The 27254-nt window shown below is 41.6% G+C and overlaps 1 protein-coding gene across 2 annotated transcripts in view; it reads left to right on the top strand.

The window, feature by feature from the left end:
- Positions 1–27254, top strand: part of TMTC1 (transmembrane O-mannosyltransferase targeting cadherins 1) — a 270701-nt gene that overhangs the window by 173014 nt on the left and 70433 nt on the right. For both annotated transcript variants that reach the window (XM_047066852.1, XM_047066851.1), the window contains 2 exons: positions 4490–4611; positions 21634–21801. In XM_047066852.1, coding sequence (XP_046922808.1) covers positions 4490–4611; positions 21634–21801 — 290 coding nt within the window. The remainder of the gene's footprint in view (positions 1–4489; positions 4612–21633; positions 21802–27254) is intronic.

The following is a 27254-nucleotide window of genomic DNA, read 5'->3' as shown; positions in this document are numbered from 1 at the left end:
GTTCCAGCCCCATTGGGGCTCTATGCTAACGGCGCAGAAACTGCTTGGGATTCTCCTTCTCCCTCTCTTCTGCCCCTCCCCTGCTTGCATGCGTGCATGTGCTCTCTCTCTCTCAAAATTAACATTAACAAAATAAAAAATTAAACTTGAAAAATCTTTAAAAAAAAGTTACCATAATGAGGCCCGTTCTCTGCCTCCCTGGAAGGGGACAGCCTGCAGTAGATGTCTGTTTTGAATGGGGCACAAAGGGGTCTTCTTCTCCTGAACGCTCACCCACACCCTGCTGGCCACAGTGCACAGGTGCGTTTGTGTCCTTATCTGTGACATATGCTTTGAGAACTGAACTGAGAGTGAGAAGGGGAAGAGATAAACAAGAAGCTGCCAGGCTAGGCTACACTTGGATTCTAGAGCGACATTTCCTCTGAGGTCAATTACGGTCCTGAGAAAACCACGGCTCTTGCCTTAGCTGCTTGGTCAGATATGTGGCTGTGCAGATGGCGGTCAGTCAATTCTCCGAGCACCCTAAGAGAGGTGTTGCAAGGTCGTCATCTCTGTGCAGCTCAGGGGCATGCTTCTCCACATTGTCCCAAGGCAGAAAAGAATCAAAGCTAACGTCTGTCATACTGAATCTATCACACATTCTTCCTCCAGATGCCATGGGTATCAATATGCTTTCTGTTGTTTTACTGATAATCAAATTAAAGCTCAAAGAAATAAATTTCTGGGGCGCCTGGGTGGCTCGGTCGGTTAAGTGTCCGACTTCGGCTCAGGTCATGATCTCACAGTCCGTGAGTTCGAGCCCTGCGTCGGGCTCTGTGCTGACAGCTCAGAGGCTGGAGCCTGTTTCAGATTCTGTGTCTCCCTCTCTCTGACCCTCCCCCGTTCATGCTCTGTCTCTCTCTGTCTCAAAAATAAAATAAACGTTAAAAAAAAATTTTTTTAATTTAAAAAAAATAAATTTCTCTGAAGTTGGACAGTTAATTGGACAAATAATGTGTATTATCAATGGCCATATTATTAGCCCTTTTAATCCTGTCTTTTCATGCCCTACTGTAATTTGAATAAGTAAATTTCCATTTGCCTCTATTTTAGAAGTGGAATGCACTTTGTGTACTTTGGAAAGTGCCACAGAGTTTCTCTCCCCCCACCCCTCATATTTTGTTTGAGTTTCATCTGAATCTATTAGGCTAAAACAAGCTTTAAATTATTTAGCCAATTTTGTCACATCTGTAATCCACAAGATACAAAATTGGATTCCCTCCCAGTCTTTTTCATTCTAGGAAATTCAGCCACGTCCATGACATTTTCCCCCAACTTTACAACTTTCTGCTTGGTTGATTGACTTGCAGTTTAAAGAAATACATTTCTGAATATTTTCTCTCTCTTTTGTCTGAATGCAGAAGAGGCTTAAAGACAAAGGGCATTATGGTCAATTTAATTTGAGAATAAAGAGTTTTTCGTGAATATTATTTTTCTCAAGACAAAATAAAATAACTTTATTGAGGTTGGGTGCTGTCTTCAATTGAATGTTTTGAAAACAGAAAAGCCCCCTGTAGGACCAGCCCCCCCTACCAGTAGTATGGAGCCGTGGCCTCTGAGCTCACAACTCACACCTCCGATGATGTGGGGTTCCGTTCACTAAGGAATATTCCGGATGATCCAGCCCACTGAGCCATAAGCCTCACGTGTCTCATTTTACAGTCTCGGGGTGAAAGGGCTGACAGACCTGCTCAGGGTGACTCATGGTGTGTTGGTGGCAGGGCCACAACTTGAATCTAGACATCAACTCCTGGACATGGACTTACTTGCTTGTCTTTCTGTCACCCACCAACATGTCTAGTCTTTTCCTTGTTTTGTACATGCTACATCTTCTCCCTGGAGTGTACCCAGCTGTGACCTGCCCTCCCATCCCAACCACAACCACATTTGTCTGCCTCATAAGCATGCATTCCTTTTTTAAATTCAGATCATCACCTCATCAAGATGCTCTGTCTACCCTCTCCCCTTCTCGCATCCAGTTTCTCTCTTGTCCAGTATGTTTATCCATTCACTGATTTATTCAGCAAATATTTCTAAGCACCCATTAAGTGCCAGGCACTGAGCTAAGCACAGGTCGTGCACCAGTGAACGCAGCCGACCAGCTCCCTGCCCTCATGGCTCACAGTCTGCTGGGGAAGACAGACATTAAAGACAGTAAACATGGAGATAAATGTGCAATTACAGCTGGGATGATGGCCATGAAGGAAATAAAGATGCACTTGGGGCCTGAAGAGCCCAGTGGGGGAACAACGAATACATGGGGTTGTGGGTTTTCAGTGTTCAAGTCAGTCTTTCAGAGGAGACTAAGGACTCTTCCACTCTCCCCTCTCGTCTCCCTGTGCCCAGGAGTCCAGAGCTCTGCAGGGGGTGGGAGGGTGTGGTGGGGAAGGTGGTCCTGCCCCCCTGCAGGGCTGGGAGAAGAGTGTGGGGGGGTAAGAGTTGGGTGTCTGCCGTCTCCTGACACCTGCCTCCTCCCAACCTCGGTGCTCCTGAAGCCCTGGGAATTCTGTGAGTAAGGGACACAAGCACGCCCACCACAGTGAGGAGGGCAGCCTTTGCTCAGGCAAGAAGGTGTGATACTGGGGATGTGGAAGTGATGCCTCCCTCAAGTCCCCAATGGGGACTGTTCTCTGATAACCTTGAAGAGGGCCAGGGGGGTGGCTCATTGCATGTAACACTATCCAGGGACATGGATGATGGCCTGGTTGGAGTTCTGTTTATACTCTTTTCTTCATAATTCTATAGGATTAATAAATAGAGCATACGAAATTCTCTGGAAATTTCTGTGGGACAATATGTGAATTCTTTTGTAAAAAAATATTTCAGCTTTTGACAGGTTTGAAAGAAGTATTCAACTATAGCTAAAAAATAAAAGTGCATCTATAAAAATAGAACACCAGTTCTGTACTCAGTAATTTGCGGGGAGTTCATGAAGGGCACTGGACAAGACACTCATTCTCTGGGATTCATTTTCAATTTTAGCAAGAAATACGTGCTTTTGATGTCACAGGATTCTTATGTTGGTTCTTTTTTAAATTATGTAAACTTTAAGTTCTTGAGACGAAATGTACTTTGTAAACTCAACGTGTAATCTAAACTAAAAAAATAGGTTGCAGCTTTTAAATATAATGAACTTGCTACTTTCCTCACCTATTTTTTCCCTCAATTTTAGATGTTCCGAGAAAATATAACATCCTGTTGCATCCATTTCAGTTGAAGGCTTGTTACGAGAGCCTTTTTTTTCCTTTCATCTTTTAATTCTAAAGAAGATGGTTCCACTAGGTTAAAAAATGAGATTGTAACTTATAGAACTGTTAATTATTTAAGAGAGATTGTCCAGATCACATTTATTCGTATGGAATTGCTCTCTAAAATTTTACTACTCTATACGTTATAGTCAGCAAAACAAAGTTCTTAATAAAATCCAGGTGACAGATCTCTCAAGATGTTAAAAATCTTTGTACACTTAAAGCATTGGTAGTTTCTGCTAGGCGGTTTTATTTATATTTTTAAAATTCTTTTATTTAGTATTTTACAGTTATTAAAATAATAGACTGTGAAATGTTTGTGACTATAGTATGCAGAGTTCTATTTGGTTTTCTTAAGCTTTTTAAAAAAGAAAATATAATTTCATCCATATATTAAATTTTGTTTTAAATAGACCTCCTTCAAATGTGTCCATACCATTTATTCATGGAATGCAAACTAATTTTTACAGTGTCCATTACAACAAATTATTAGTAACACATATTTTTTTTTTGTTAACTAGAAGTGACAGGAAAGTCTTTACAAGTTAATATACACAATAAATATATATAATATTAGAGAAAGGTGCTTTGTCAATATAATGAATTACTGTAATGATTTTTGATACCAAAAAATTTCATGGAATAAATACTGGCTGAATTGAGTTAAAAATTCCTCAGCTCTAATGATCTCTCATTGGTTCCCTGAATTTTACCATATTTGCATTTAATTTCATTTATGTTAAGCTCCTGGTGAGCTCTGTGTTTAGGTTTTGTGTTTTGTGTTTGTTTGTTGTTGTTGTTTTTTTAATGCATTCTATTTCTGAGAGGACAGTAATGTCCTAGTGAGCTGGATTCCATCAAGCTGCTTTACTCTCTGGAAACCAGTTGCCTGGGGGGACAGAGATTCTGAAAGGGACCACAACCAAGAAGTAGGGTTGCTGTAGGGCAGGCACAGAACAAGGAGTGATGGTCACTGATCGTGTTGTGCAATTATCCGATGTTTCTGGGTGGCAAATGTGTGAGTGCCAGAGGTTTTAGCCTGAGGGCTTTCTCTGACGAATTCAGCACACTGATCAAAAGGTTTACATTGTCTAATGTATTCATGCCTTCAATGAGAACTTGAGAATGAAAGAGATGGTTAAATGCAGACTGGAGTGAAATTTTTTAAAAATTAATTTGTCCTTCACTGTTGTGTGTTTCAGAGACTGGAGCACAAGGAAGTTTTAGTGGGCTTGTTGTTCCTGGTTTTCCCGTTCATTCCAGCCAGCAATCTCTTCTTCAGGGTGGGTTTTGTGGTGGCCGAGAGAGTCCTTTACATGCCTAGGTAATTATTGCTCGTGATTTCCTCTTTGCGAGACCTGCCCTCTGTCTCCAACACGGATAGTTCCAGAGGGACGGTCCTTTGCACATGTAACAATTAGGTCCTTGTGGAGCGGAGGTGTTTATTAGCTCAGCTTTAACAACAGCCACAGAGAAGTTTGGGGGAGATCAAGTTCGCACGTGTACACCCTAGTTTACCATGTCTTACCTCCAGTTGGAAGCTGGCTGGGTAATATGAAGTATTGAGTATATTCAGGATTTTAGCAGCACTTACCACAATATCTATGTTTCATTAAATGTAATTGTAGTAATTTTCTAGAAATATTTGATTTGCATAAAGTTATTAACTATGTTAAGTAGCATGATTGTAATTAACTTCTATCTTTTTCCTTCTTTCTCTCTGTCTCTCTTTGTTCTTTTATTTTAAAAATAGGAACAATCTCAAGAAAACTTGTCCTTGAGAAAAAAATGGTTAAAAATTATAAAGGGTATTCAGCCATGTGTGATTACATAATGCCACTTATCTCTGAATGTTTGAACTGTGCTGCAGCTTGTCTGTTCTCTTGTCTTATTCAAATGTCAGTGTTTCAAGGCCACATCTCTTTTCAGATATCTGGAAATGTCCCCTAAATGGTTCTGCCATTTATCCATTGTGTAACGTTGAGCAAGATATGACGCTTTTTTGAACCCAGGCTTTCTCATTTTTATTTTTATATCTTTGTTTTTGAGAGAGAGAGAGAGAGAGAGAGAGAGAGAGAGAGCGAGCCCAGGAGAGGGGCAGAGTAGGAGAGAGCATCCCAGGCAGGCTTCTGTATATGGAACCATATACAGGGCCTTGAGATCACAGCCTGAGCCAAAATCTAGAGTCCCACGCTCAGCTGACTGAGCCACCCAGGCACCCTGTCTCATTTTTAAAATAGGGATTTTAATAAACTTCCTAAAATTAAGTAGTATCGTGAATGTTATATAAGAATGAACTTTTGTAAAAGGCAGTATCCTAAACCAAAATTTTATAAGGAAATCATTATTTTATTTATTGGTATTGAATTAGGAATTTTAATTAACTTTACATTTTATTTTAAAAATAATTTAAATATCAATAAAATTTAGTTTCATTAATTGACATTGAGTTAGAAGTTTAAAAATATGTATAATTAGAAATTAATTTCAAAACGTTTGATTACTCCCAAACCAAGTGCCTAACAGTTTCTCAAAGTCTTTGCAACTTCTTGTTTTGACTTGGTCAAGGAGAGAGGGCAGTCCTTAATTTTCTTTATGTGTCTTTAGTACAATTTGGGAAGGAAATGATTTCTTGATAAATACTGTTCGTTAGGACAAAAATACAACAAATTCTTTGTATTCTATGTTGCTTTAAGGTAACAGGCTATAAAGGCTTGCCAGTAATAGGGGATGTGAAGGGCAAAGGGGACATCGGTATCTGTTCTATATGTTTTTGCTTAGACCAGCTTTTCTCAGTAGTCCTGAGGCTTCAGTCAGCTTTTCTCTGTAGTCCTGAGGATTCCAAGTGGAATCTGTGTTCATTCTTCACTTAACAGGCATTCACGGAACACATTTGCAGGCTGTACTGGAATCTGAGGCTACAAAAATAACTGAATTTCAGTTTCTGCCCTCAAAGGGTTTAACTTCGGATAAGCAGTAATTAACATGAATTGTATCAAAACTTCTATTGAACGTCTATTTTGTGTCAGTCACTGTGCTAAACATCTTCTACTTTGTCAGTGAATTCACACTGTTTGTGTAGTGGTTCATAGCTCCCCACTGAAGTCAGGGATCCTCTCACCTCTGAACTATATTGCTTCTCTGCGAGTAACATCTCAGTATTCTTTCTAAGTGAAAAGAAGGAGAAATTCTGAACACAGTAATGTACTTTCAGCTCAACTCCATTTGGTAATTAGGACTTTTTTTTTTTAATTTTTTTTTTCAACGTTTATTTTTATTTTTGGGACAGAGAGAGACAGAGCATGAACGGGGGAGGGGCAGAGAGAGAGGGAGACACAGAATCGGAAACAGGCTCCAGGCTCTGAGCCATCAGCCCAGAGCCCGATGCGGGGCTAGAACTCACGGACCGTGAGATCGTGACCTGGCTGAAGTCTGACGCTTAACCGACTACGCCACCCAGGCGCCCCAGGACTTGTGCTTTTAAGAGTCCTGTGTTATAAATCCTCAGGAATCTGTGAGTCTGGGTGACAAAGAATTGCATGTGCAGTAAACTTGTCTAATCTAGAGATGAGAGAACAATTTCTGAGGGAATAAAGTACAAGAGTTTTATTTATTTTCTTATTTTATTTTTTTAAATGTTTATTTATTTTGAGAGAGAGAGAGAGGGAGAGAGAGAGACCACACTAGCAGGGGAGGAGCAGAGAGAGATAGAGAATCCCGAGCAGGCTCTGCACCATCAGCGCAGAGCTGGATGCAGGCTTGATCTCACAAACCAGGAGATCATGACCTGAGCTGAAACCAAGAGTCGGACACTTAACCGACTGAGCCACCCAGGTGCCCCGAGGGCAGGAATTTTAAACGAAAAGTTAAAATGTCATTTTTCTGGAAGAGATCTTTCTTATAAACATTATGGAAGCCCATAGTATTGTTATCAACCGTTTGTGGGGTGTCCTACTTAAATAAGGGCTTCCTCTCACCAAGGTAGGCATATCTCCCTAACGCCTGCAGAATCATGCCTGCTCTGGTTTTTCTTGGGTTGCCATATCTTCAATAGACCTTACTCTGACTTTACTTCTTTTCTTTAAAATAAAGTAGTATCCCTGCCCTTTTCCAGTTAGGACTAAGCTCATTTGGATTAAAATGAAAGTTCTGAATATGAAGAAGACCTCAGTATTTCCAAGAACAACTGCCCGCCTCTCAGAAACAACCTGGATTTTGCTGCATTTTGCATACCTGGTGCTGGGTCCTCCAAAATCAGTGTCGATAAGCTGGTCTTCATTTAAAAGATGACTGTCTTTGTCTTTTCTCCCCAAGTGCCTGCGTCTATGCATTGCAGTATTGACATTAAGTCATCATTTTCCAAGGGTTTCAGCAGGTCTTTGCCCGACTATTTACTATTCTCCACTGAGATGGGGCCGCTGGTCTCTGCTGGGTAAAATCTTTTCCAGAGAAAGTCCCCCATTTTCATACAAAACTGTCAGTATTATAAACTGGCTGTGATGTAGTCATTAGAGCTGCTGAAAGTTGCCTTGGGGCCACAGAAAATTTTGCACATGCTTCAGGCATCCCTGGGAAAGTGCCAGAACACTGGATGTTGCCTGTTGCATGTATTATGCTTACACATTGGCTTTGGCAATGGTGAAGAACATTTCCCAAGCCTTTTATACACACAGGAATCTTCTCTGCATGACTTTCCTTGCATTATTGTCCTTGACAAGAAACAGCCAATTTCCACAGCATTAAGTCTCCAGGGTCTTTGAAGAAAGCATATGCACAGTGTCCTCAGTGGCAGTTTGATAATACACACAGTCATCTTTATGCAGAAATCTGTGTTGTCCCAAAAACTTTAGCAAGCAATAGGACAATAAAGTAAAAAGCTGAATTGGTAATTCTTCTGAGGAAGTTGAACTTCCTACTCATTAAGTGTTTATTTCAAGCTATTTGGAGCTAAATCCTGGCCTTAGATCCTATCCATGAAACCACAGAAGTCATGTACACCCTCACTGAAGCCTGGGTGAGTCCCATCCATCCCAGGAGCTGATTAGGCTATTTTATAAGACAGCCCAGAATGAGTCAGACCAAGTGGTCTTTTATCTCTGCCATTATGGCTAACAATGAACAAGCAACTCAAATCTTCAGGCTTCTGTCCTCCCTCCAACCTAACTTAGAAAAGACCCAAAATATCACCTTCCTCTCACTTGCACTTTGAAATCTATGGATAAAAGGGACAGAAATAGGCTATCCATCTGTCATTGCATGGCTTTAGGGTCAGAGTTTCACCACCAAAAGAAATTGGAATAATCTTTTCTTCTGGTGATATGTGCCTATTTTGTGGATTTCCTTTTTGAACAGGCAGGAGAGTTTGTTGCTTAAATCATTTTTCTAACAGAACTTTTGATCTCTTATTCTTATCTCCAGAGAGGGAAATAATTTTATGGCTACTTTTTCGTATTTTATAAAAACCACATTAGAATGCTTCAAAGGACTAAAATTTCTTTGAATCAATGAAGCAGAAATAGTTGTTGAGAGCTCTCAAATGAAGTCAGAGGAAGTGATCAGATATCCATTTACATGCCAGATTAAGGGTGATTTATTCACTAGCACCAAAGAGCAAATTTCTAAGCTACTTTAAGAAAACATGAATGAGTGGAGAGAAGAAATGGTGGGAATAAGTGAAGGTAGAAACAATATTGTGGATAGCATTGATCAAGAATAATTGAGGGGCACCTGGGTGGCTCAGTTGGTTAAGAATCTGACTTAATTTTGGCTCAGTTTATGATCTCATGGTTGTGAGATCAAGACCTGTGTTGGTTCTGCACTGGGCATGGAGCCTGCTTAAATTTTTCTCTCCCTCTCCCTCTCTCTCTCTATTTTATAAAATGAAATGAAATAAAATAATATAAAATAAAATACATTATTAAAAAAAATGAGAATTGAGACCACAGAAAGAGAAGTTAGATAACATGTGTTGGAAAAAAGAAAGAAAAATAGGGGCGCCTGGGTGGCTCAGTCGGTTGAGCGTCCGACCTCAGCTTAGGTCATGATCTCACACTCCGTGAGTTCGAGCCCCATGTCGGGCTCTGTGCGGACAGCTCAGAGCCTGGAGCCCACTTCGGATTCTGTGTCTCCCCCTCTCTCTGCCCCTCCCCTGCTCCTGCTCTGTCTCTCTCTGTCTCAAAAAATAAATAAAAAAATTGAAAAAATTTAAAGAAGAAAGAAAGAAAGAAAGAAAGAAAGAAAGAAAGAAAGAAAGAAAGAAAGAAAGGAAAATAAAAAATTACCCTACTCTTAGAAAGATGCCATTTCTGTTGTATAATCCCTAAGCTTCTGGACACATCAGACACAGACAATTGGAAAAATAATGACTCCCATTCATTTTGGATTTTGAGAAATACCTTCAAATCATACCTGTCAATTTGAAATAGAATTTTAAATTTTACACAGGTAGCTATTAAAGCAATACTGCAGTATTCCTTTCTCAGAATGCAAAGTGAGGAACCATACCCGGGAAGTCGTACTATTTCCGTTATCTGATATTGGGAACCCCTTCTGATAAGCCATATGTGCATAGGCTTCTTCAAACTTCCTGGAGGAGAATGATGATTATTTGAGACTAAATCAAAGTTTCGCCAAATATTAAAATCAGCAGAGCCGTCATTTGATATCAACCCAAGCTTATTTTGGCAAATCCAGTAGGAAGAAGACTGAACTGGGAATCAACACAGCCCCATCTGTCCCCTACTACCTGGCAGCCCTGGGTAGCCCATTTTCCTACCAGTAAAACCAGAGGGTTGGTCTTGCTCAGTGGTCCCCAAGTGTTGCTTAGATCTCTGTGACAGAGTTTTCTCTGGTCTGTGGCCAAATTAGGGGGTGAGGAGAGAGAGAAAGTCAATGTAATAAATGTTTCATAAAGTTAAATCCATGCAGTTTTTAAATTATAGAATTATATCTTTCTTGTATTTTTGGCATTAAAATATTCTCCTATGACAAGATGGTAAGAGCAGCAGGGGTTGCACCCAACTCCCCTTTCTTAGAAATTTTACAGGTTTGGGAAACCTAAAACTCCAGTAACTACTAGGCTACGTGATCTTGAAGGTCTCTTTCAACTCCCAAGTTCAAATGTTTTGTGATTGAGAATAATCTTGTGGAGAGTATGAATTTTTGTTTTCTGCTTAAGATTTAAAAATTTTTTTTAACGTTTATTTATTTTTGAGACAGAGGGAGACAGAGCATGAACGGGGGAGGGTCAGAGAGAGGGAGGCACAAAATCTGAAACAGTCTCCAGGCTCTGAGCTGTCAGCACAGAGCCCGACGTGGGGCTCAAACTCATGGACCGATCATGACCTGAGCCGAAGTCGGATGCTTAACTGACTGAGCCACCCAGGTGCCCCAACTGCTTAAGATTTTAAGCAAAGATTGTTGTCAAGCATTGGAATGTGATCACTTCTGTCTGCTCTTTTTCAACAGGCTGGGCCTAGTAGCAAAAGGGCAATGGGTCTCCTGGGGGGGAGGAGAAAAGAAGGCAGTACATTTGCCATGGGGACAGGCACTTTGCAGGGCCAGGAGGTGGGTACCAGGAAGTGGTCAGGAAGCATGGGTGTGGAGCCCCTACTCTGAGATAATGGGGTGTCCTCATAAGCAGCAGGAATAGCTGATGCTTAGAAGTTCGTGGGGAAAGCATCAAGAAGGAACTTATGTCAGGAGGAAATGGGGCCATGGCAATAAGAGCAATGCCAGACCTCCTTTTCCAAGGAGCAGTTGTACAGGCAGCTTATTAAGAGAGGTTGCAGTCCATGAGAATGGGTCAAAAGTTTGCCCATCCACATGATGTCATGGAAAGCGGCTCAATTGGGTTGAAGCCTAGTAGAATCTTAACAGGGGCTTGAAGCACCAGTAAGATTGCTCCCAAGGTAACTGATACCTTGTAGAGCAAGTTGAGCCCCTTTGAGGCCATGGCTGATAGGAATGTGACAAGACTGAGTCACTTAAGAGGAAACAAGTGACTAGATTTTGATGGGGCCAAGTCACAAAAATAGTAGAAAACCCAGGAACCAGGCAAAGCCAGATACTCGCTTTTTAGCTTGATTTTTGTTTGAAATTCCCATTGTATTATCCATTGGAGAGATGGGAAAAGCACCCTGGGCTTGGCAAAGAGCCACTCTGCCAAAAACCTAAACATTAGGTTGAGAAGGAGTTTTCAGTTACAAGGTCAAGAGCACCTGCTCTCTGAGAACACCTGTGTATAGGTGTGCATATGTGTTGGCTAAATTACCCAAACTCTCTCAATCATTACTTAGTTTTACCTCTGAATCCATTTTGTGTGTGTGTGTGTGTGTATTTATATCATGTCGTCTTAAGATAAAGTTCTCTCATAAGGAGAGCAGAGAAAGGAAAAGCGGAAATGCAGTACACTATTAAATGAGGGGCAATAAAGTGATGTCAGCAAATGATCTGAAGAGAAAGAGTGAAGGTCAGTGATACCACTGGAGAAGAAACAGTGGGAAGCTCCAAGATTTGAGTAAAGAAGTAAATAGGTCTTTTTACTTTGGAGAGGTATTCAAGTCCTTTTAAATCCAGTGTCTTCTGTGTCCCGCACCATAGTTTTAAAAAAATGTTTAGTGTCTATTTTTGAGAGAGAGAAAGTGGGGGAGGGACAGAGAGAGAGGGAGACACAGAGTCCGAAGCAGGCTCTAGGCTCTGAGCTGTCAGCACAGAGCCTGATGTGGGGCTCAAACTCACAAACTGTGAGATCACAACCTGAGCCACAGTCAGATGCTTAACCAACTGAGCCACCCAGGCGCCCCTACAGCCTCTAGTTTTAGAACACATTCACTTGAGTCCCTCAGTAAACCCCTCCTTCTTTCCTTCCTGGTCGTGCTCTTCACACAGCCCTGCACAAGCCTGGTGCAAGGACCCTTCCTACCTGGGCACTGCCTTCGAGAGCAGCCTCACTACACAAGGCCTGGCTTCTAGGTCTCACACCTCTTCTGAATTCAGGTGTCAGAGGGCTGGACGGAACAGTGTATTCTGGCACAGTAAGAGGAAAGAGACAAGCAACCTGACATGAAGATATTCCCACCCTTACTCCATCATATGCCGAAGGATAACCTTAATCAACTTTTGAAACCCAGAGTAGGCTATCACACCAGCAAGAAGCCTCCGACTGCATGACAGTGGAGGTGTCTCCCATTGAAGACGGGAGACATGGGGGGAGGGGGAGCAGCATAGGAGGACAGACTCAGCTTTCTTCTAAAACATGGTGTGGGGCGCCTGGGTGGCTCAGTCTGTGTCTCGCTCTCTCTCGGCCCCACCCCGCTCGTGCCCTATCTCTCTCAAAAATAAATAAACATTAAAACATTAAAAAAAAAACAACTAAAACTGGAGATTGTAGATCACAGACAGAACAGAACAGAGAGAGCCACAGTGAAAATGAAGTGAGCTGAGGGCATATTGGGTGATTGTGGGCCGCAGATCACTTGGCCAATCTTCAGGGTGGCCTGGGGCAGGAAAGGAGGGTAATCTTGAGCAGTTACTTGCTGAACTATAATCATGACCTTCATATTACAGAATCCTATTAGTTATAAAAGATGAATGTTTATGTCCATTAAGTCCTAAGTGATGGACAGCAAATGTCTGGAAACCACAATTTGAAAGTAAAATTTGGAGAGTATAATTTGGATTCAGATGAGCCTAGATGGAATAATATATGTGAAAAATACCATAAGCTACGCTAGGTAATTGCAAGTCATTATTTCCGTCTACCCTGTGCAAACGAGGAGTTTGGAGGAAGCAAAGTTGAAGGAGAGTAAAGCAACATAGGTAAGGGTCTCTCCTTCCTTCTTTTCTTCTTCCCCTGGGTCTGCAACCCTACCCTCACAGGTTAGTGTTCTGAAACACAGGACTGACTGAAGTGTGGCCATCTTGTCCTTATAAGTGAATTCATTTCTTTTCTTTTCTCTCAGATTCTGCACAGTGAAATGCATCTCAAACCAGTGACTTCTTTTTTTTTTCTTTCATCTTTATTGAAATACAATTGACATACAATACTGTGTAAGTTTAAGGTGTACAACATGATTTGATACATTTATACATGGCCAAATGATTACCACTACACCAGTGACTTCTACACATTTTAGTAATCTTAAAATATCCTCCCTACTCTTTTTGGAAACCTGGAGTATTCTTCTCTCGTGAGGTTTGGGACCACCATTTTGTATGTCTGTGTTTTCTTATGGTACCCAGCACAACAGATGCTTCATAAAAGAGGATTGTGGAGAGTTAAAGAACACTGGACACATGACAAATCATACACGTGTGTGGTCAGCTCTGTGTTAACACACGGAATAGAGGAGGGGGCAGCAACAACTAATGGATTGTCCATTATGCCTTCACTTCAAAAGTGAAGATGCTGAATACGGTGGGTTACGGAAGAAGAAATGATAGAATTCAGGTCGTAGAGATGGGCATGCTGTGGGAGGGTAGAGAGAAGGCGGTTTTTCTAACTTTTTAGGAGTAGCTTTAGAGTTACTTGGGGGAGGTCTTTGGCTGTGGCTGAAGGGCATCTCATGCCCAGATAGAAAATCTGGTTGTGACTGTTTGCACCAGGCTGGGAGGAAAGTAAGCCAGGCCTGGAGGGAAGGCTCCCAAGGGGAAACATCCATACTCTGTAGATGGATAGTTTTCCTGGTGATAAAAGTGCGTCTTATCGGGGTGCCTGGGTGGCTCAGTCAGTCAAGCATCTGACTTTGGCTCAGGTCATGATCTCACGGTTCGTGAATTTGAGCCCCACATAGGGCTCTGTGCAGAGCCTGGAACCTGCTTCAGATTCTGTGTCTCCCTCTCTCTCTCTGGCCCTCCCCTGCTTGTTCTCTCTCTCTCTCTCTCTCTTTTTTTCTATCTCAAAAATAAACATTAAAATGCTTAAAAATTTAATTTTTAAAAATCTTCACCCCTGACTTGGGTTGATTCATTTTTAAGTTTATGTTTGTTTCCATGTTAATTTCTGATACTTTTAACCTCATTGTTCAACCACATCTGTGAAACAGCTCCTGTCATACCTGATGCTCAAGATGCAAAATGAATAAAATGTTACTCTATCCTTAAATAACCAACCTGAACTTTCAAACAGTTAATACTTTATTTCATATGAAAGTTGAAGAGAAAAGCTTCTTTATTGTGCATTAAATCATTAGAGAGATTATCGTTTGTGTTTTCTTCCCTTTCTTCTTTCTTCTTTAATTCACAAAGATAGAGTAGAGAAAGATTTGAAGTGAGTATAAGGGAGGATTTGCTTAAGTGCTTTTTGAATTCCAGAACTATGAATGCACATGAGTGGAAATACATAGCTACATATATTTAACACACTACAAGTGTATCTTACTTTCTGCAGTGTATTGTTCTATAAAATGATGTGTCAATCAAACCTTTCTGAAGCAAATGATACTGTACAAGAAGTTTGTAATTTTAAGGGAGTTTCCTTGAATATTTTATTTTTATTTTTTATTTTGTTTGAGAGAGAGTGTGGGAGTGGGGAAGAGGGGCAGAGGGAGAGAGAGACAGAGAGAGAGAGAGAGAGAGAGAGAGAGAGAGAGAGAATCTTAAGCAAGCTCCACACTTGGCACAACCCTGGGCTCATGACCTGAGCTGAAATCAAGTCAGATGATCAACTGACTAAGCCTTCCAGGCCCTGTCTGTGAATGCTTTTAAAAGACTTATATTGTCCTGTAAATTACATATTTGGGTCTATCTGGACGTTGATAAACTGGATTTCTCAAGTTGTATTTCCAGATCTCATCACATATTTTCATGATATGCACAGCACATTTTACTGATGTGATAGCATATGGCATACTAAATACACACATGAACACATAAACACTTGAAAACACTGACACATTGTATTCAGTTCATGGACTATGTCCACATACCTGCTTTCATTTACTCCAACCGACAACCCTTTAAAGTAGCTGTATTTTAAGGTGTCTAAGGCAGGCAGTATTAACCTCTTGTACAATAAACAACTAAGGCTTCACAAGGTTGAGTCAATCTCCCGGAGCCACAGAACTCACAAGTGTCAGAGAAGAACCCAGCTCCTCGGACCCAGTTCCAGACTCTTCATTCTCCAATGAATTCCTTTTCCTAGCTGTGAACTCCCAGACTTAAAGTTCGCTAAAACACTTTTGTTCCACAGCAGCCTTTAGTGTTTTATGGGCCCCAGGAAGTTACTACATTGACAGGAGCCTGGCAGAGAGAGACATTGGTTTCTACCTGATTATGTGCAGACTGTACAACTTTCCTGCCTCATACTCTATTTAGCAGAAAACAATTGCCTAGCAATATTATTATTATAACATCGTGTTCATGTTATCATTTGCTGTTTATTGTCTACCAAGCATTGTGCACAGTGTGAAATTAGTTTCTTTTACAAATAAGACTGTTAATAACCAGAGAACTTAACTAATTTGAGATCAAACAACAGTGTCAGAACTGAAATGCAAACAGGGCTTTTTCTGACGCCAGACCCCTGCCTTATTTAACCCAGGAAGTCTTACAAATTTGGAGCTAGTAGGTGACTTAGGTTCAGAGGAGCATCTCATCTTCAAAAAGATAAAAGAGAATCAGGTTCTTGGAAGGTGAAAGCAATGGCATTATTATCCCAGGTGTTCCGTAGATACGCTGAGGAAAGAACAGAAGAAACCTGTTTCGTGGAGAAGTCAATAGAAAGAAGCTCTTCATACCTACCCCAGGAGCCCAGCACATAGGACAAGTAGCTGCACAAGAGGGAAATGTACAAGAAATGCTTTTGGAGTCATTTTCTTGGAATATGAATAAACTCCCATCCAAATATATTCAACCTTGTGAGAAATTTTCCCACCCATCAAATATTTGAGATAAAAAAAGAACAGGGGGGGAGACTTGGCTCACCAGAAGCTGGCAGCCTCCCCTGGGTTAAATCTGATCTGAGGCAGCACCATTGGCTCCCTGCTGCTTCCCGGCTGCAGCATCAAACACCTGTTCTGGGCTCAGCATTCCAGGGCTTTATTGTTTAACCATCCATGAGACCAGAGTAAGATCTTACTGCCATAATTTGCCAGGTGGGGACTCAACAGACCAGAATGAAGTTAACCAGGGATATGTTTCATTTCAACTATCTAAAGTTGGGAATGTTTTTTAAGTAATAAAATGGTGAGATTGTGTCTGTCTTATATCGCTAATGTTATTTATAGATAACTTTCAGTGGCTTGAGTTTGTTAAAAGGTAGAATTTCAGTTCTGCTTAACAGTGAAAAGATTCTCTTTGCTCCATAAAACTAAACAAAAAGTGAAGCTATAGTAAGCATCATAAAATGCTTGCCCCAGAGATAGAAAATTGTCGTCTCTTCAGGTTGATGTGAACAGGAAGGAGAAGTGTTTTTCTTTTATCGCTTGAGAGCTTCAGGGCCAGGTTCATGAAAGTACGTCTGTACTATCCACACAATGATGAACTTCTCACAAAGTTCTCAAATAACAGGTTTAAACATTTTTCTAATATGAAAGGACCAACATTGTTGACCTGCATTTCCTATTCAGTTCCCTTTGGATGTGCACCATAAAAGTATAAGGAGAGATGCCCGTGTCTCTAGTTATAATATGCACTAAAATGGAGATACCTTCAGCCTGTGAATGAGAGATCAGATAATTATTCCATTCACAAAAGCAGCAGTGCTTCTCCAGATGCATCTTAGCGGGGCGCCTGGGTGGCCCAGTTGGTTAAGCCTCCAACTTTGGCTCAGGTCAGGAGGGGCATCTGGCTGGTTCATTCGGTTAAGCAGTCCGACACTGGCTCAGGTCATGATCTCACAGTTCATGAGTTCAAGCCCTGCATTGGGCTCTGTGCTGACAGCTCAGAGCCTGGAGCCTGCTTCAGATTCTGTGTCTCCCTTTCTCTCTGCCCCTCCCCTGCTCACGCTCTGTCTCTCTCAAAAATAAATAAGCATTAAAAAAAAAAAAATGCATCTTAGTAATGAGCTAAACCAATCAGCAGCCAGAGTTTGGCTCTTGGTTTTTCGGGTTACGATTTTGTCACATGTCAGTGGTTTGCACTGATTCCTTCATGCTCTGTGGAGAGGTCTCTGTTCAGAGCCCAGATTTCCCCTTACCCAGATTAGCCAAAGCAATCTGGAGTCTGGTTTCATTTCCTTGGAGGCCACAAAAGCATGTAGCTTCTCATTTGCTTGATTTTTCTGCTTCCAAAATGAGGACTTGCCCTGCCCCTAGCAATGGAGAGAGAAATTCCCCCCACCCCCTGCTGCTGAGATCTGTATTAAAGCAGATGTTGAAGGATGAAATGTCATAATAGAGAAGCATCTTAATCTTTGTGATATTGTGTTCAAGTTTTTAAGAATGTGATACTCTCTAAGAAATTTGCAAACCTAAGTAGAGATTATTTTATATGGCTTACCATTTCTTTAAACCATATGTCAATACAAGGACTTTCCAAAAAAAATTACCGTGTTACTTGATACTGATGCCTGTGCTGAGTGGAAAGGAATGGCGTTCTCCTTCCTTTGGTTATAGCAGGGGTCAACACGCTGTGGCTCCTGAGTGGAGTCTGGCACACCGCCTGTTTTATAAATAAATTTTATTGGAACACAGCCATGCCCGTTCGTTTACATAGTGTCGATGGCTATTTTCCTGCTACAAAGATAGAGTGGGAAGGACAGAAAAGCCTGAAGTATTTACTCTTTTGCCCCTTACACAAAAAGTTTGCCAACTTCTGGAGTACAGCGTCGTGTTAGAGTCATGGGTCTTCCGACCTGACTCTGTTATTAGCTGTGGGTGCTACAGGCAAGTTATTTAACACTTATTACCTTTAGTTTGCTCATCTATGAAATGTAAAATACTGAGGATTATATTTTTAAATCAGATAATATATTTAAAATGTTTTTTTAATGTTTATTTTTGAGAGAAAGAGACAGAACGCGACTGGGGGAGGGGCAGACAGAGAGAGGGAGACACTGAATCCAGAGCAGGCTCCAGGCTCTGAGCTGTCAGCACAGAGCCCGACGTGGGGCTCAAACTAACAAACCAAGAAATCATGACCTGAGCTGAAGCTGGGATGCTTAACAGACTGAGCCACCTAAATGCCCCATAAATCAGATGATATATTTAAAGCCAATACCGTCCTTATCCTGTGGACAGGCCCATACAAAGCTCTTAGCACAGTGCCTGACAGATAGAAAGGACTCAGTATAAACATATAAATGTATAAACTAACTAATTACTTTTTGTTATTGTTGTCTTCATTGTTCTTGTCTTCTGCCATCTTGTGGCCCTGGCTCTGAGATCCAGTGTGGAGATCCCAGTGTTTTCCTTCCCTAGTGCTCTGCCAGATGGGCAGCTCTTTTTCCTACAAGGAGACAGAAAACAACTATTACAATTTTATGAATGGAGTGGTTAGGAGGGAAGTACGTGGAGCTGTGTGCTAAGGTATGAGAAACACAAGGGGCACGTAGGTGGCTCAGTTGGTAAGTTGTCTGACTTCAGCTCAGGTCATGATCTCACGGTCTGTGGGTTCGAGCCCTGCATTGGGCTCTGTGCTGACAGCTCAGAGCCTGGCGCCTGCTTTGGATTCTGTGCCTCCCTCTCTCTCTGCCCCTCCCCTGCTCATGCTCTCTCTCTCTCTCTCTCTCTCTCTCTCTCTCTCTGTCTCTCTCTGTCTCTCTCTGTCTTTCTCTCTCTCGAAAAATAAATAAACATTAAAAAAAAAAAAAGCTGTGAGGAACACAAGAATCAGCTAGTCAGGTCAGAACCCAGACAAGCAGGACAGCATATGGAGTGTGAGTTCTGAAATCTGAAATTCCTGGGTTTGTATCTTTGCTCTCTATGTACGAGCCATGTGACCCAATTCAGGAAATCAGTTCACCTTTCTCCTCGTCAGTGTCTTTATGGTTAAACACAGTGAGTGACCCACGGGGATGTGAGGATGGGCTGAACCCATCTATGGAACGTGGTTGGCACATAAGATTGTACTCAGTAAATATTAGTTCTCAGTGGGGCTGTTTTATGAAGGCAGGGGGAGAAGTCAGCTGGCACTGGAGATGTGGGTGTCTGCATGGGGCACTGCTCATGTGTTTCAGGACTTTGTTTACATGTCCCTTTTTCAATGGCTCCGTTCTTGACCACTCATTAAAATCTCAACTTCCTCCCCACCCTGGACTCCCTCTTCCTCTTTCCTGGTAGATTTTCCCCCATGTAACACACCCTGCTGTGTGGCATGCTCTGTGTTTTATTTGCTTATTGACCGTTTCTCCCCACCCATGTGGATTCCACAAGCACAAACATTATTGTCTGTTTTGTCCACCGATGTGTTCTTGGTGCCTGTAACAATGTCAGGGCACGGTTGGTGCTTATTAAATATCTGTTGAGTGGAAGAATGGAGCCCAGAAGGCTTTCCTGTGGCCAGACCTACATCCTGCTCACTTAGGGCTGGGATCCAGATGAGGCTAGAGGGACAAATGGCAAGCAGCCACATGAACTTGAGCAACCATGATGGCCTGTAATGGCATCAGCATGGCAAGTTGTACAGAATGAGAGACATTTAGAAAACCTTGACACCTCTAAGGCCAAACCTGACTTGTTGTGAAAGTGGAAAGAGGTTTTGAGTTTTTGTTTTGTTTTGTTTTGTTTTTTGCACCAGTGACTCTGTGTTCTGGAATGTTCAGGGCTTCTGCACAGTGTTTATGGCAGTCCAATCCAGTAAATAGGTATGGGCCCCCTTAGCTCGAACCACAGTCTCCCACTGGTAAGTGGGATGGTGACTCTCTTTGGCTAAACAGTGAACCCCAAAACTTTAGGGAGCTGGACCAACCAACTTATGGGATTTGAAGTATGGAATTGGAGCTCTAACTTGAACTGATTCCCAGCATCTCCACATCAGAAACCTCAGATGCTTCTCTTGTTTTTCAATCCTTGAGACAAAAGCACAGGTATTCAGAAAAGTGAACAGAAGGAAAGTGGAGAGATGTTTTAAAGGAGGTATGTTTAGAAATGAGATGACTTAAGTGTTTTCCTTTACAAACCCAACCTACCTCAGTAGATTGGAGTTGTTTGAGGGCAGCACATGTGTTTCATTCATAATTGCATCCTTAGTGCCTAGTAAATAATTGAACAAGTAAATGGGCTGTATTAACTTGGACTTCTTATAGCATTAATGTCTAATATAGGATTACTTTTTTTTAATTTTTTAATGTTTATTTACTTTTGAGAGAGACAGACAGAGTGTGAACAGGTGAGGGGCAGAGAGAAGGAGACACAGAATCCAAAGCAGGCTCCAGGCTCTGAGCTGTCAGCACAGAGCCTGACGTGGGACTTGAACTCATGAACCGTGAGATCATGACCTGACCCGAAGTCGGGCGCTTTACCAACTGAGCCACCCAGGCGCCCCGTAGGATTTCTTTACACAGTCTTGTTTCATCCTTAAAATATTGTTATAATTTGTAGTTTATTATCTTTGGAAAGAAGTGGGTTTTAACTAAAATGCCTGTGGCAATAATGGGTACAAATTAAATGTTTGTGTTTTTCTGAGGCCAGTCAACAAGCAGGAAGCATCTCTGTGGCTACACAGATAATGTGAAGCACCACATTCCATCCACCAGGCCAGAGGCTTTTAGAAATGTGATACTGACATGCCACTCAGATAATGAGCAATTCTTATGTCTGTTTAGAAAGCTGAGCCAGAGTCAGCAAGAAAATCGTATTGACACAGTCTGTCTGTGATGAGCTCCAAGCTGCAAGGCTCAGGAGTTGGCTTGTGGACAGATGATTTTCCATCAGCATAAGGACTTTGACCAGAGTGGGTACACAGCAGGCAGCACATCCCTAGATAGAGACAGACACCAGTGCTCCTTGGTAACCAGCATCCCTCCCAGGACCTGCTAGGGAAGTCTTGGGGAATGCCATGTCACAAAGCCATGATGTGACCGGCTGCAGCACAGTAAATGTAGACACATGATACCAATATGGTTATATGATGTCAGTGACGTAAGGAAGCAAGAGTCAGAGGGTCTATTCAGGACCCAAGAACATACATAAGGGACTTCTCATGATGTCTGAGCTCTGAAATCCCGGGCAGTCTGAGCCTAAACGATGAACCTATTATTCTCCACACAAATGCCAAAGGACTAGCAATGTGCTGGTACAGCCCATCAGAGAACCAACATGTAAATGTGTGTGAGAGAGGGGTGTTTATGTTTGTTTCTCCATCCCAGGACAAGCTTTATGTGAAAGCTAGTTATATGGGACAGAATACACAGGGGGCCTCCACTGCACCCCCAGAGTAATCCTGCTTCTCCCACACTGTTTTCCAGCATGGGCTACTGCATCCTTTTTGTGCACGGACTGAGCAAGCTGTGCACTTGGCTGAATCGATGCGGGGCCACCACCCTGACTGTGTCCACTGTGTTGCTGCTGTTGCTTTTCTCTTGGAAAACGGTGAAACAGAATGAAATTTGGCTGTCAAGAGAGTCCCTATTCAGGTACGATTAGGTGGATAAAAGCAAATCTCTTCCCATGTATTTTTTTGCTTAGATATTTGTTTCCAAACAAATGAGGTAACGTGGGTCTGGCAATAATCATTAACCCACAGGTTTTTTTTTTTTAGTAAAGTTTTAAGTGGGAGATGTAATTTTATTTTGGGTTTTAGCTTTAGTTTTTTAAATGGTATTGTATAAAGTTTAATGTGAGCTCATTCTAAGTGAATTTATGAAAATAAGGCTCACGGGAAGGTTTTTGGGTCTGTGAGACAGTCGCTAATGATGAGCTGAGCTGTAAAATCAGCTATAAACAAAATGAAATGATAAGCCTAACTTCATTATGCAGACAAGAAAATGAGAAAGGTGAACACACAGCAGGAAAAGAAATGCAATACATTTTCTTTAGAATATTCCAGCATATCAAGTTGTGATCTGTGATCTAGTTGCTTTATTCTGAATATTAATTGTGAACAAAGAAATGGGAGGCTTTTTTCATCTCGTGATAGGTTTTTATGTAGTGTAGAAGCTGTTTCTGAAGATAACGATGTCAACTTAAAGCCCCGAATTTGTTGTGAAGTATAAACTATTCTCTGGGACTCCTGCTCATCGCTCTGTTTTCTGGAGCTTAGGCTGTCTCCCTAATGCCACTGCCCCAGTGACCTTCACCTGGGCTCCCTGGCACTGCCACAGCTGATGTTCCCAGTTTCTAGGGATCCTCCCCATCTGTGTCCCCTCTTCCAGCTTCTGTCCTCACTTATGACCCAGTTGCCCAGTTAGGTCATTGTGGTTTTTACTTGGTTCCTTGGCCAGCTGATACCCAACACTTCTACTTTGGGAGCAAACAACTGAAACAGAGTTAGGATCACTTGAGAAAATAAAAGGGAACATATTGGGAGAGTATAGGGAAGTGCACGGCATTGAGGGGCCGGTGAAGAAGCCGGCATGTGGCAGATGGGAAAAACGTCTGAATGGTGTCTTGAGAGCACCTGAGCGCCTGCCCGGAAGCAAATGAGGAGACTTATACCAAGTTGTTTTTTATCTTCACATCAAAGTCCTAGGGAAATTAAGTCCTCTGGCTGAGCTTGAGCTTTAGGTCATGTGCCTGCCCTTTGTCTCTACCAGGCACCGAAATTAATGATTGGCCAAAGGAACCCCTCTGACTTCCACTGAGGGAGTTAGGGCAGGCCCGGCCCCTTGGGGTACCACTGAGACTTCACAAAGTGAGGCAAGGGAGAACTCCCCACAGGGAATCCAACTACTGGAGGAGGGCAAAGACTCTGGGCTGCCAGGAATGAATGAATGAATGAATGAACGAACAGATAAATAAGATAAATGTTCACTGCACTTTTTTACTATTTCAAAACAATATATTTGATTTTGCTACTTGGCAATTTAACTTTTTAACTTTTTTTTAATAGAAAAATATTAGTTTGTCATACAAGTCTTATTGGTTTATTATTATTATTATATCACCACCATTGTCAATGTCATAATCATTTTCACAGTGGATACTGTAGAGACCTGTTGGCATGTAAAGTTTTTTGTGGGGATTTTTTTAATTAATGTTTTTTCACTTTGAGGATCCAGATTCCATTTAGTCTCTGTCACATCCTTCACCTTCAATGCGGTCCCCACAGACCACAAAGGACTTGTCCCCTCTTTCTACCCATGCTGAGGTCAATCTGCAAATACAGGGGCATGGACATCCAGTGATACAACTTCCTCTTAGTCTCTGTTGGCTTCAATTTTTTTTTTCTTTTGCTTTCAACAGTTGGTGCTTTTATAAGAAACTTTAAAATGGTTCTGCCCTGTGCTAAACCCCTTGCTTGAATAAAGGTACTAACAGAGGTCGTGTCTTCTAATTATGTTTACTGCTTAATCAGATCAACTTTGGGGGTGGATTTTGGCAGGCAGCAGTTTATTTCAAGGATAACAAGTTCATGTTCCAACACTCTACGGCTGATGCCAGCAGTTTGAAAACAGAAAAACAAAAAGCTCATTGACTTTTCATCCAGAGGCTTTGTTTTTGTTTTTGTTTTTCCAGATGGAAGCATGTAGTAAGTGACAGTGGATTACTAAAACATAACCATTCCACATATGTGCTTGAAGAGGTTTTGTGCCCTTAAGAGGCCTTTGGTGATCAAATGGAATTTTGTATAACATGCAAATCAAAGCTTCTTTGAAAAGTTGGCCTATTATAATTTATGTATGTCCCAAGAAAAGTTTTAAGAATCTGAGACGTTAATATTCTTTCTCCTCAAAGACCAGATATTTGTATGTATTCATCTGTGCTGAGTCATGCTGGAATCAGTTGAGTGAATATTTATCAAGAATCTTTGAAGGAAGATAGGGTTACTGGTTGAGTGTGGGGGCTGGAGTTAGACTTTCTGGGTCTTCTCCAAGTACCATCATTTAATAGCTGTATGATCTTGGGAAAGTTACTTAACGACTCCATGCCTTAGTTTTCTTTAGTTTGAAACTTAGAGTAATAACAAGAATGCTTATCTTTCAGGTGTAGTGTAAGAATAAATGATTATGTAAAAGATGCAGAAGGCAGTATGGTAAACACTGTGTAAGGTTTTCAAGTTATGGCTGTAGGCTCTGTTCTAGGGTATGAAAGAGATTGGTGTTGACAGGGGGAAGAGGGAAAGAGGAAGAGGAGCTGGAGGTCTGTGTAGGGTCAGACACCTAAACACATGTTAACATAATGTAGCCACTGGTAGACAGAGGTAGAGCAGGACAGTCCGTAAGCGCTAAGAACAGCGCAGGCCCTTCATGAACTCTTGTCTCGTAGACCTGAACCAAGTATGTAAGGATGAAAACAACCCAAATTAGCCATAATGATCAAAATCAAGAACTGGCTGTATTGAGTAAGAAAAATTTGTAATAGTTCTAGATAAGGCGATGTCCCTGTGTCAGAGGCCCTGCTTCTGGTTACTCCTCTGTTCTAAACAGTGAACTCATTGACCGTCCCTTGGACATATGGTCTCATTAAGGCCTCTCTTACTACATGGGGTGGTTTTGCTTGGCAATGCTGTGAACAGTCTTACAGAGTGTCTTAGGACAGACCTTTGCGTTGGAGAAAATCCAACTTTCAGTTAAGCCCCAGCCTTTCCAGCTGAGGCCTCCTCTTACAAAAAAAGATCTCACCATATGATGTATTTTTAGGAGATACAGATGCAGGCCCCCCTCACGGCTTTGTAGTTCCACTGGCAAGAATCGTACACACAAAAGCGTAAGAAGCCTGAACTTGTGTCTTATCAGAGGCTCAAAGAGAGTAATTGGTCCAAACTGAAATAGCTGTGAAGAGAAACCAGGATTTGAACCCAAGTTTGATATACAAGAATATGTAAGCTTTGCTACACCCATTTTTTACTTTATGTTTTCTAACTTAAATAAGCCCAGTATAAAAAAGAGAGAGAGGGAGAGTGGGAGAGTGGGGGGAGGGATTGGTTCATAATAATAGCTGCAAGGTATATTTTCTTTAATTCTTTGTGCCAAGAAACTATTCTGATATCCTAACCTGGAAAGAGGGTAACTGCATAGCTCCAGCTGAGCCTGGTAACAGCCCACAATTTTACATTGTTTGGAGTAAAAAATACTGTAGTAACACAATTTGGTAAAATCCCTTCTACCCCCCAAATGTTAGAAATACCTGAAAAGGCAGAGGCTGCATTTTTCTTTTATTTGCAATGTGGTTAAGGGTCTCTTTGAATCCCATTCATGAAGTATTTAAGTGATCTATGGACCATCAATTAAGAATTTATGGCCTAGATTATTCTCCATCTCTGTAGGAAACACATTTGTGTTTCTTGCTTTCTGAATTGCTAAGCCAGAGATCAGCAGACCTCCCAAGGCAGAGAATATATACTGAGGATTGGCAGATTCTTTTGTAAAGGAGTAGATGGTAAATATTTTAGTCTTTGTGGGCCATACAGTCTCTTTTGCAACTACCCAACCCTGCTGTTGTCTCGGGAAAGACGCCAAAAATAATAGGCAAACACATTGGCGCGCCTGTGGCCCACAAGGCCATAGTTTGCTTACCAATAAGATAAACATTGTGATAGTGAAATTATAATGTTACTATATCCTGTGGTACCTTTCTGGCTTAGCATCAAGTGTTGATCAGCTTCAGGAATGTTTCTGACCACGTATTGGCCTTGGTTGAAATCTCTTCTCAACTGCTTTCTAGGTCTATAACTTTAGAAAAAAAGGTCTTAATCTCTCTGAACTTCAATTTCCTCATCTGTAGTATGGAGGTGCAATAATTCTACCCATCCGATGAGTTACTGAAGGGATAAAAGGACACAGTCAGTCCATGGAAATGGGTGCTCAGCCCAGAACTTGATTCAAACTGAGCATTCCATTCTGTGAGTACCAGCCATCCTGAGTGAGGCATTGTGCTGCCTCAGGTCAAAGCAGGGTCGGAATTGAAGAGAACCACAAATCCTTCTTACTTTCCTTTCCTGTTACCCTTGGGTTGAATGCTGCTCATTAATTTTTTTTTACGTTTGTTTTCTAATCAGGAATTTGGGGATGGTTCTTGTGACCTATTGTCCAGTGATACCAGTAAAACAAATTGATGTTCTATAAACTCAGAGATACACCTGAGAGCAGTGGCGTTTCTTGTTGTTTCTGTTCATTTTCTTTTTTTTTTTTTTTAAGATTTTTATTTTTAAGCAATCTTTATACCCAACATGGGGCTCAAACTCACAACGCAGAGACCAAGAGTCGTATGTTCTACCTACTGAGCCAGCCCTGCTCCCCTGTTTCTGTTATTTTTCAAGAGGCATGGAGGAGGGGCGCCTGGGTGGCGCAGTCGGCTAAGCGTCCGACTTCAGCCAGGTCACGATCTCGCGGTCCGTGAGTTCGAGCCCCGCGTCAGGCTCTGGGCTGATGGCTCAGAGCCTGGAGCCTGTTTCCGATTCTGTGTCTCCCTCTCTCTCTGCCCCTCCCCCGTTCATGCTCTGTCTCTCTCTGTCCCAAAAATAAATAAACGTTGAAAAAAAAAATTTAAAAAAAAAAAAAAAAAAGAGGCATGGAGGAGAACTATGAGGTACATGAATTAGGATCCTGATTTGAATGGGAGATTTTTCTTTGTAATCATCACTGGGATTATTAATCGGGATCGGGATCCAGCTGTCTAATTAATGAATACTACATGTCTTTGTAGAATAAATGCATATAAGTTGCTTGGTTCCACTAAAACAGTTGGGGTTATGAAACCATAGCATCAAGAGAGCAAATAGAAAAGCGTGGTTCTGGAAGCAAGAGCAGCCTGGCCAGTTACAGCAACGTGGAAAGTTTTGCCTTTGGCCAGTTGTTTATTTCCCTTTATCCACAAACTAGTCATTGTAAAATGAGAGACTGGAAAAACATAGCAGAAAAATATCACAGAGAGAACATAAAGGTCAAAAACAACAATGGAAAAAGCAGTGTGTTCTTAGGATTCAAGT

Source organism: Lynx rufus, unplaced genomic scaffold (assembly GCF_022079265.1).
Source record: "Lynx rufus isolate CCGP_SWC_20201006 ecotype Redwood Valley unplaced genomic scaffold, mLynRuf1.p SCAF_7, whole genome shotgun sequence".
Classification (NCBI taxonomy): domain Eukaryota; kingdom Metazoa; phylum Chordata; class Mammalia; order Carnivora; family Felidae; genus Lynx; species Lynx rufus.
The sequence above is the reverse complement of the archived record's forward strand: the minus strand, read 5'-3'. Positions and strand labels throughout refer to the sequence as shown.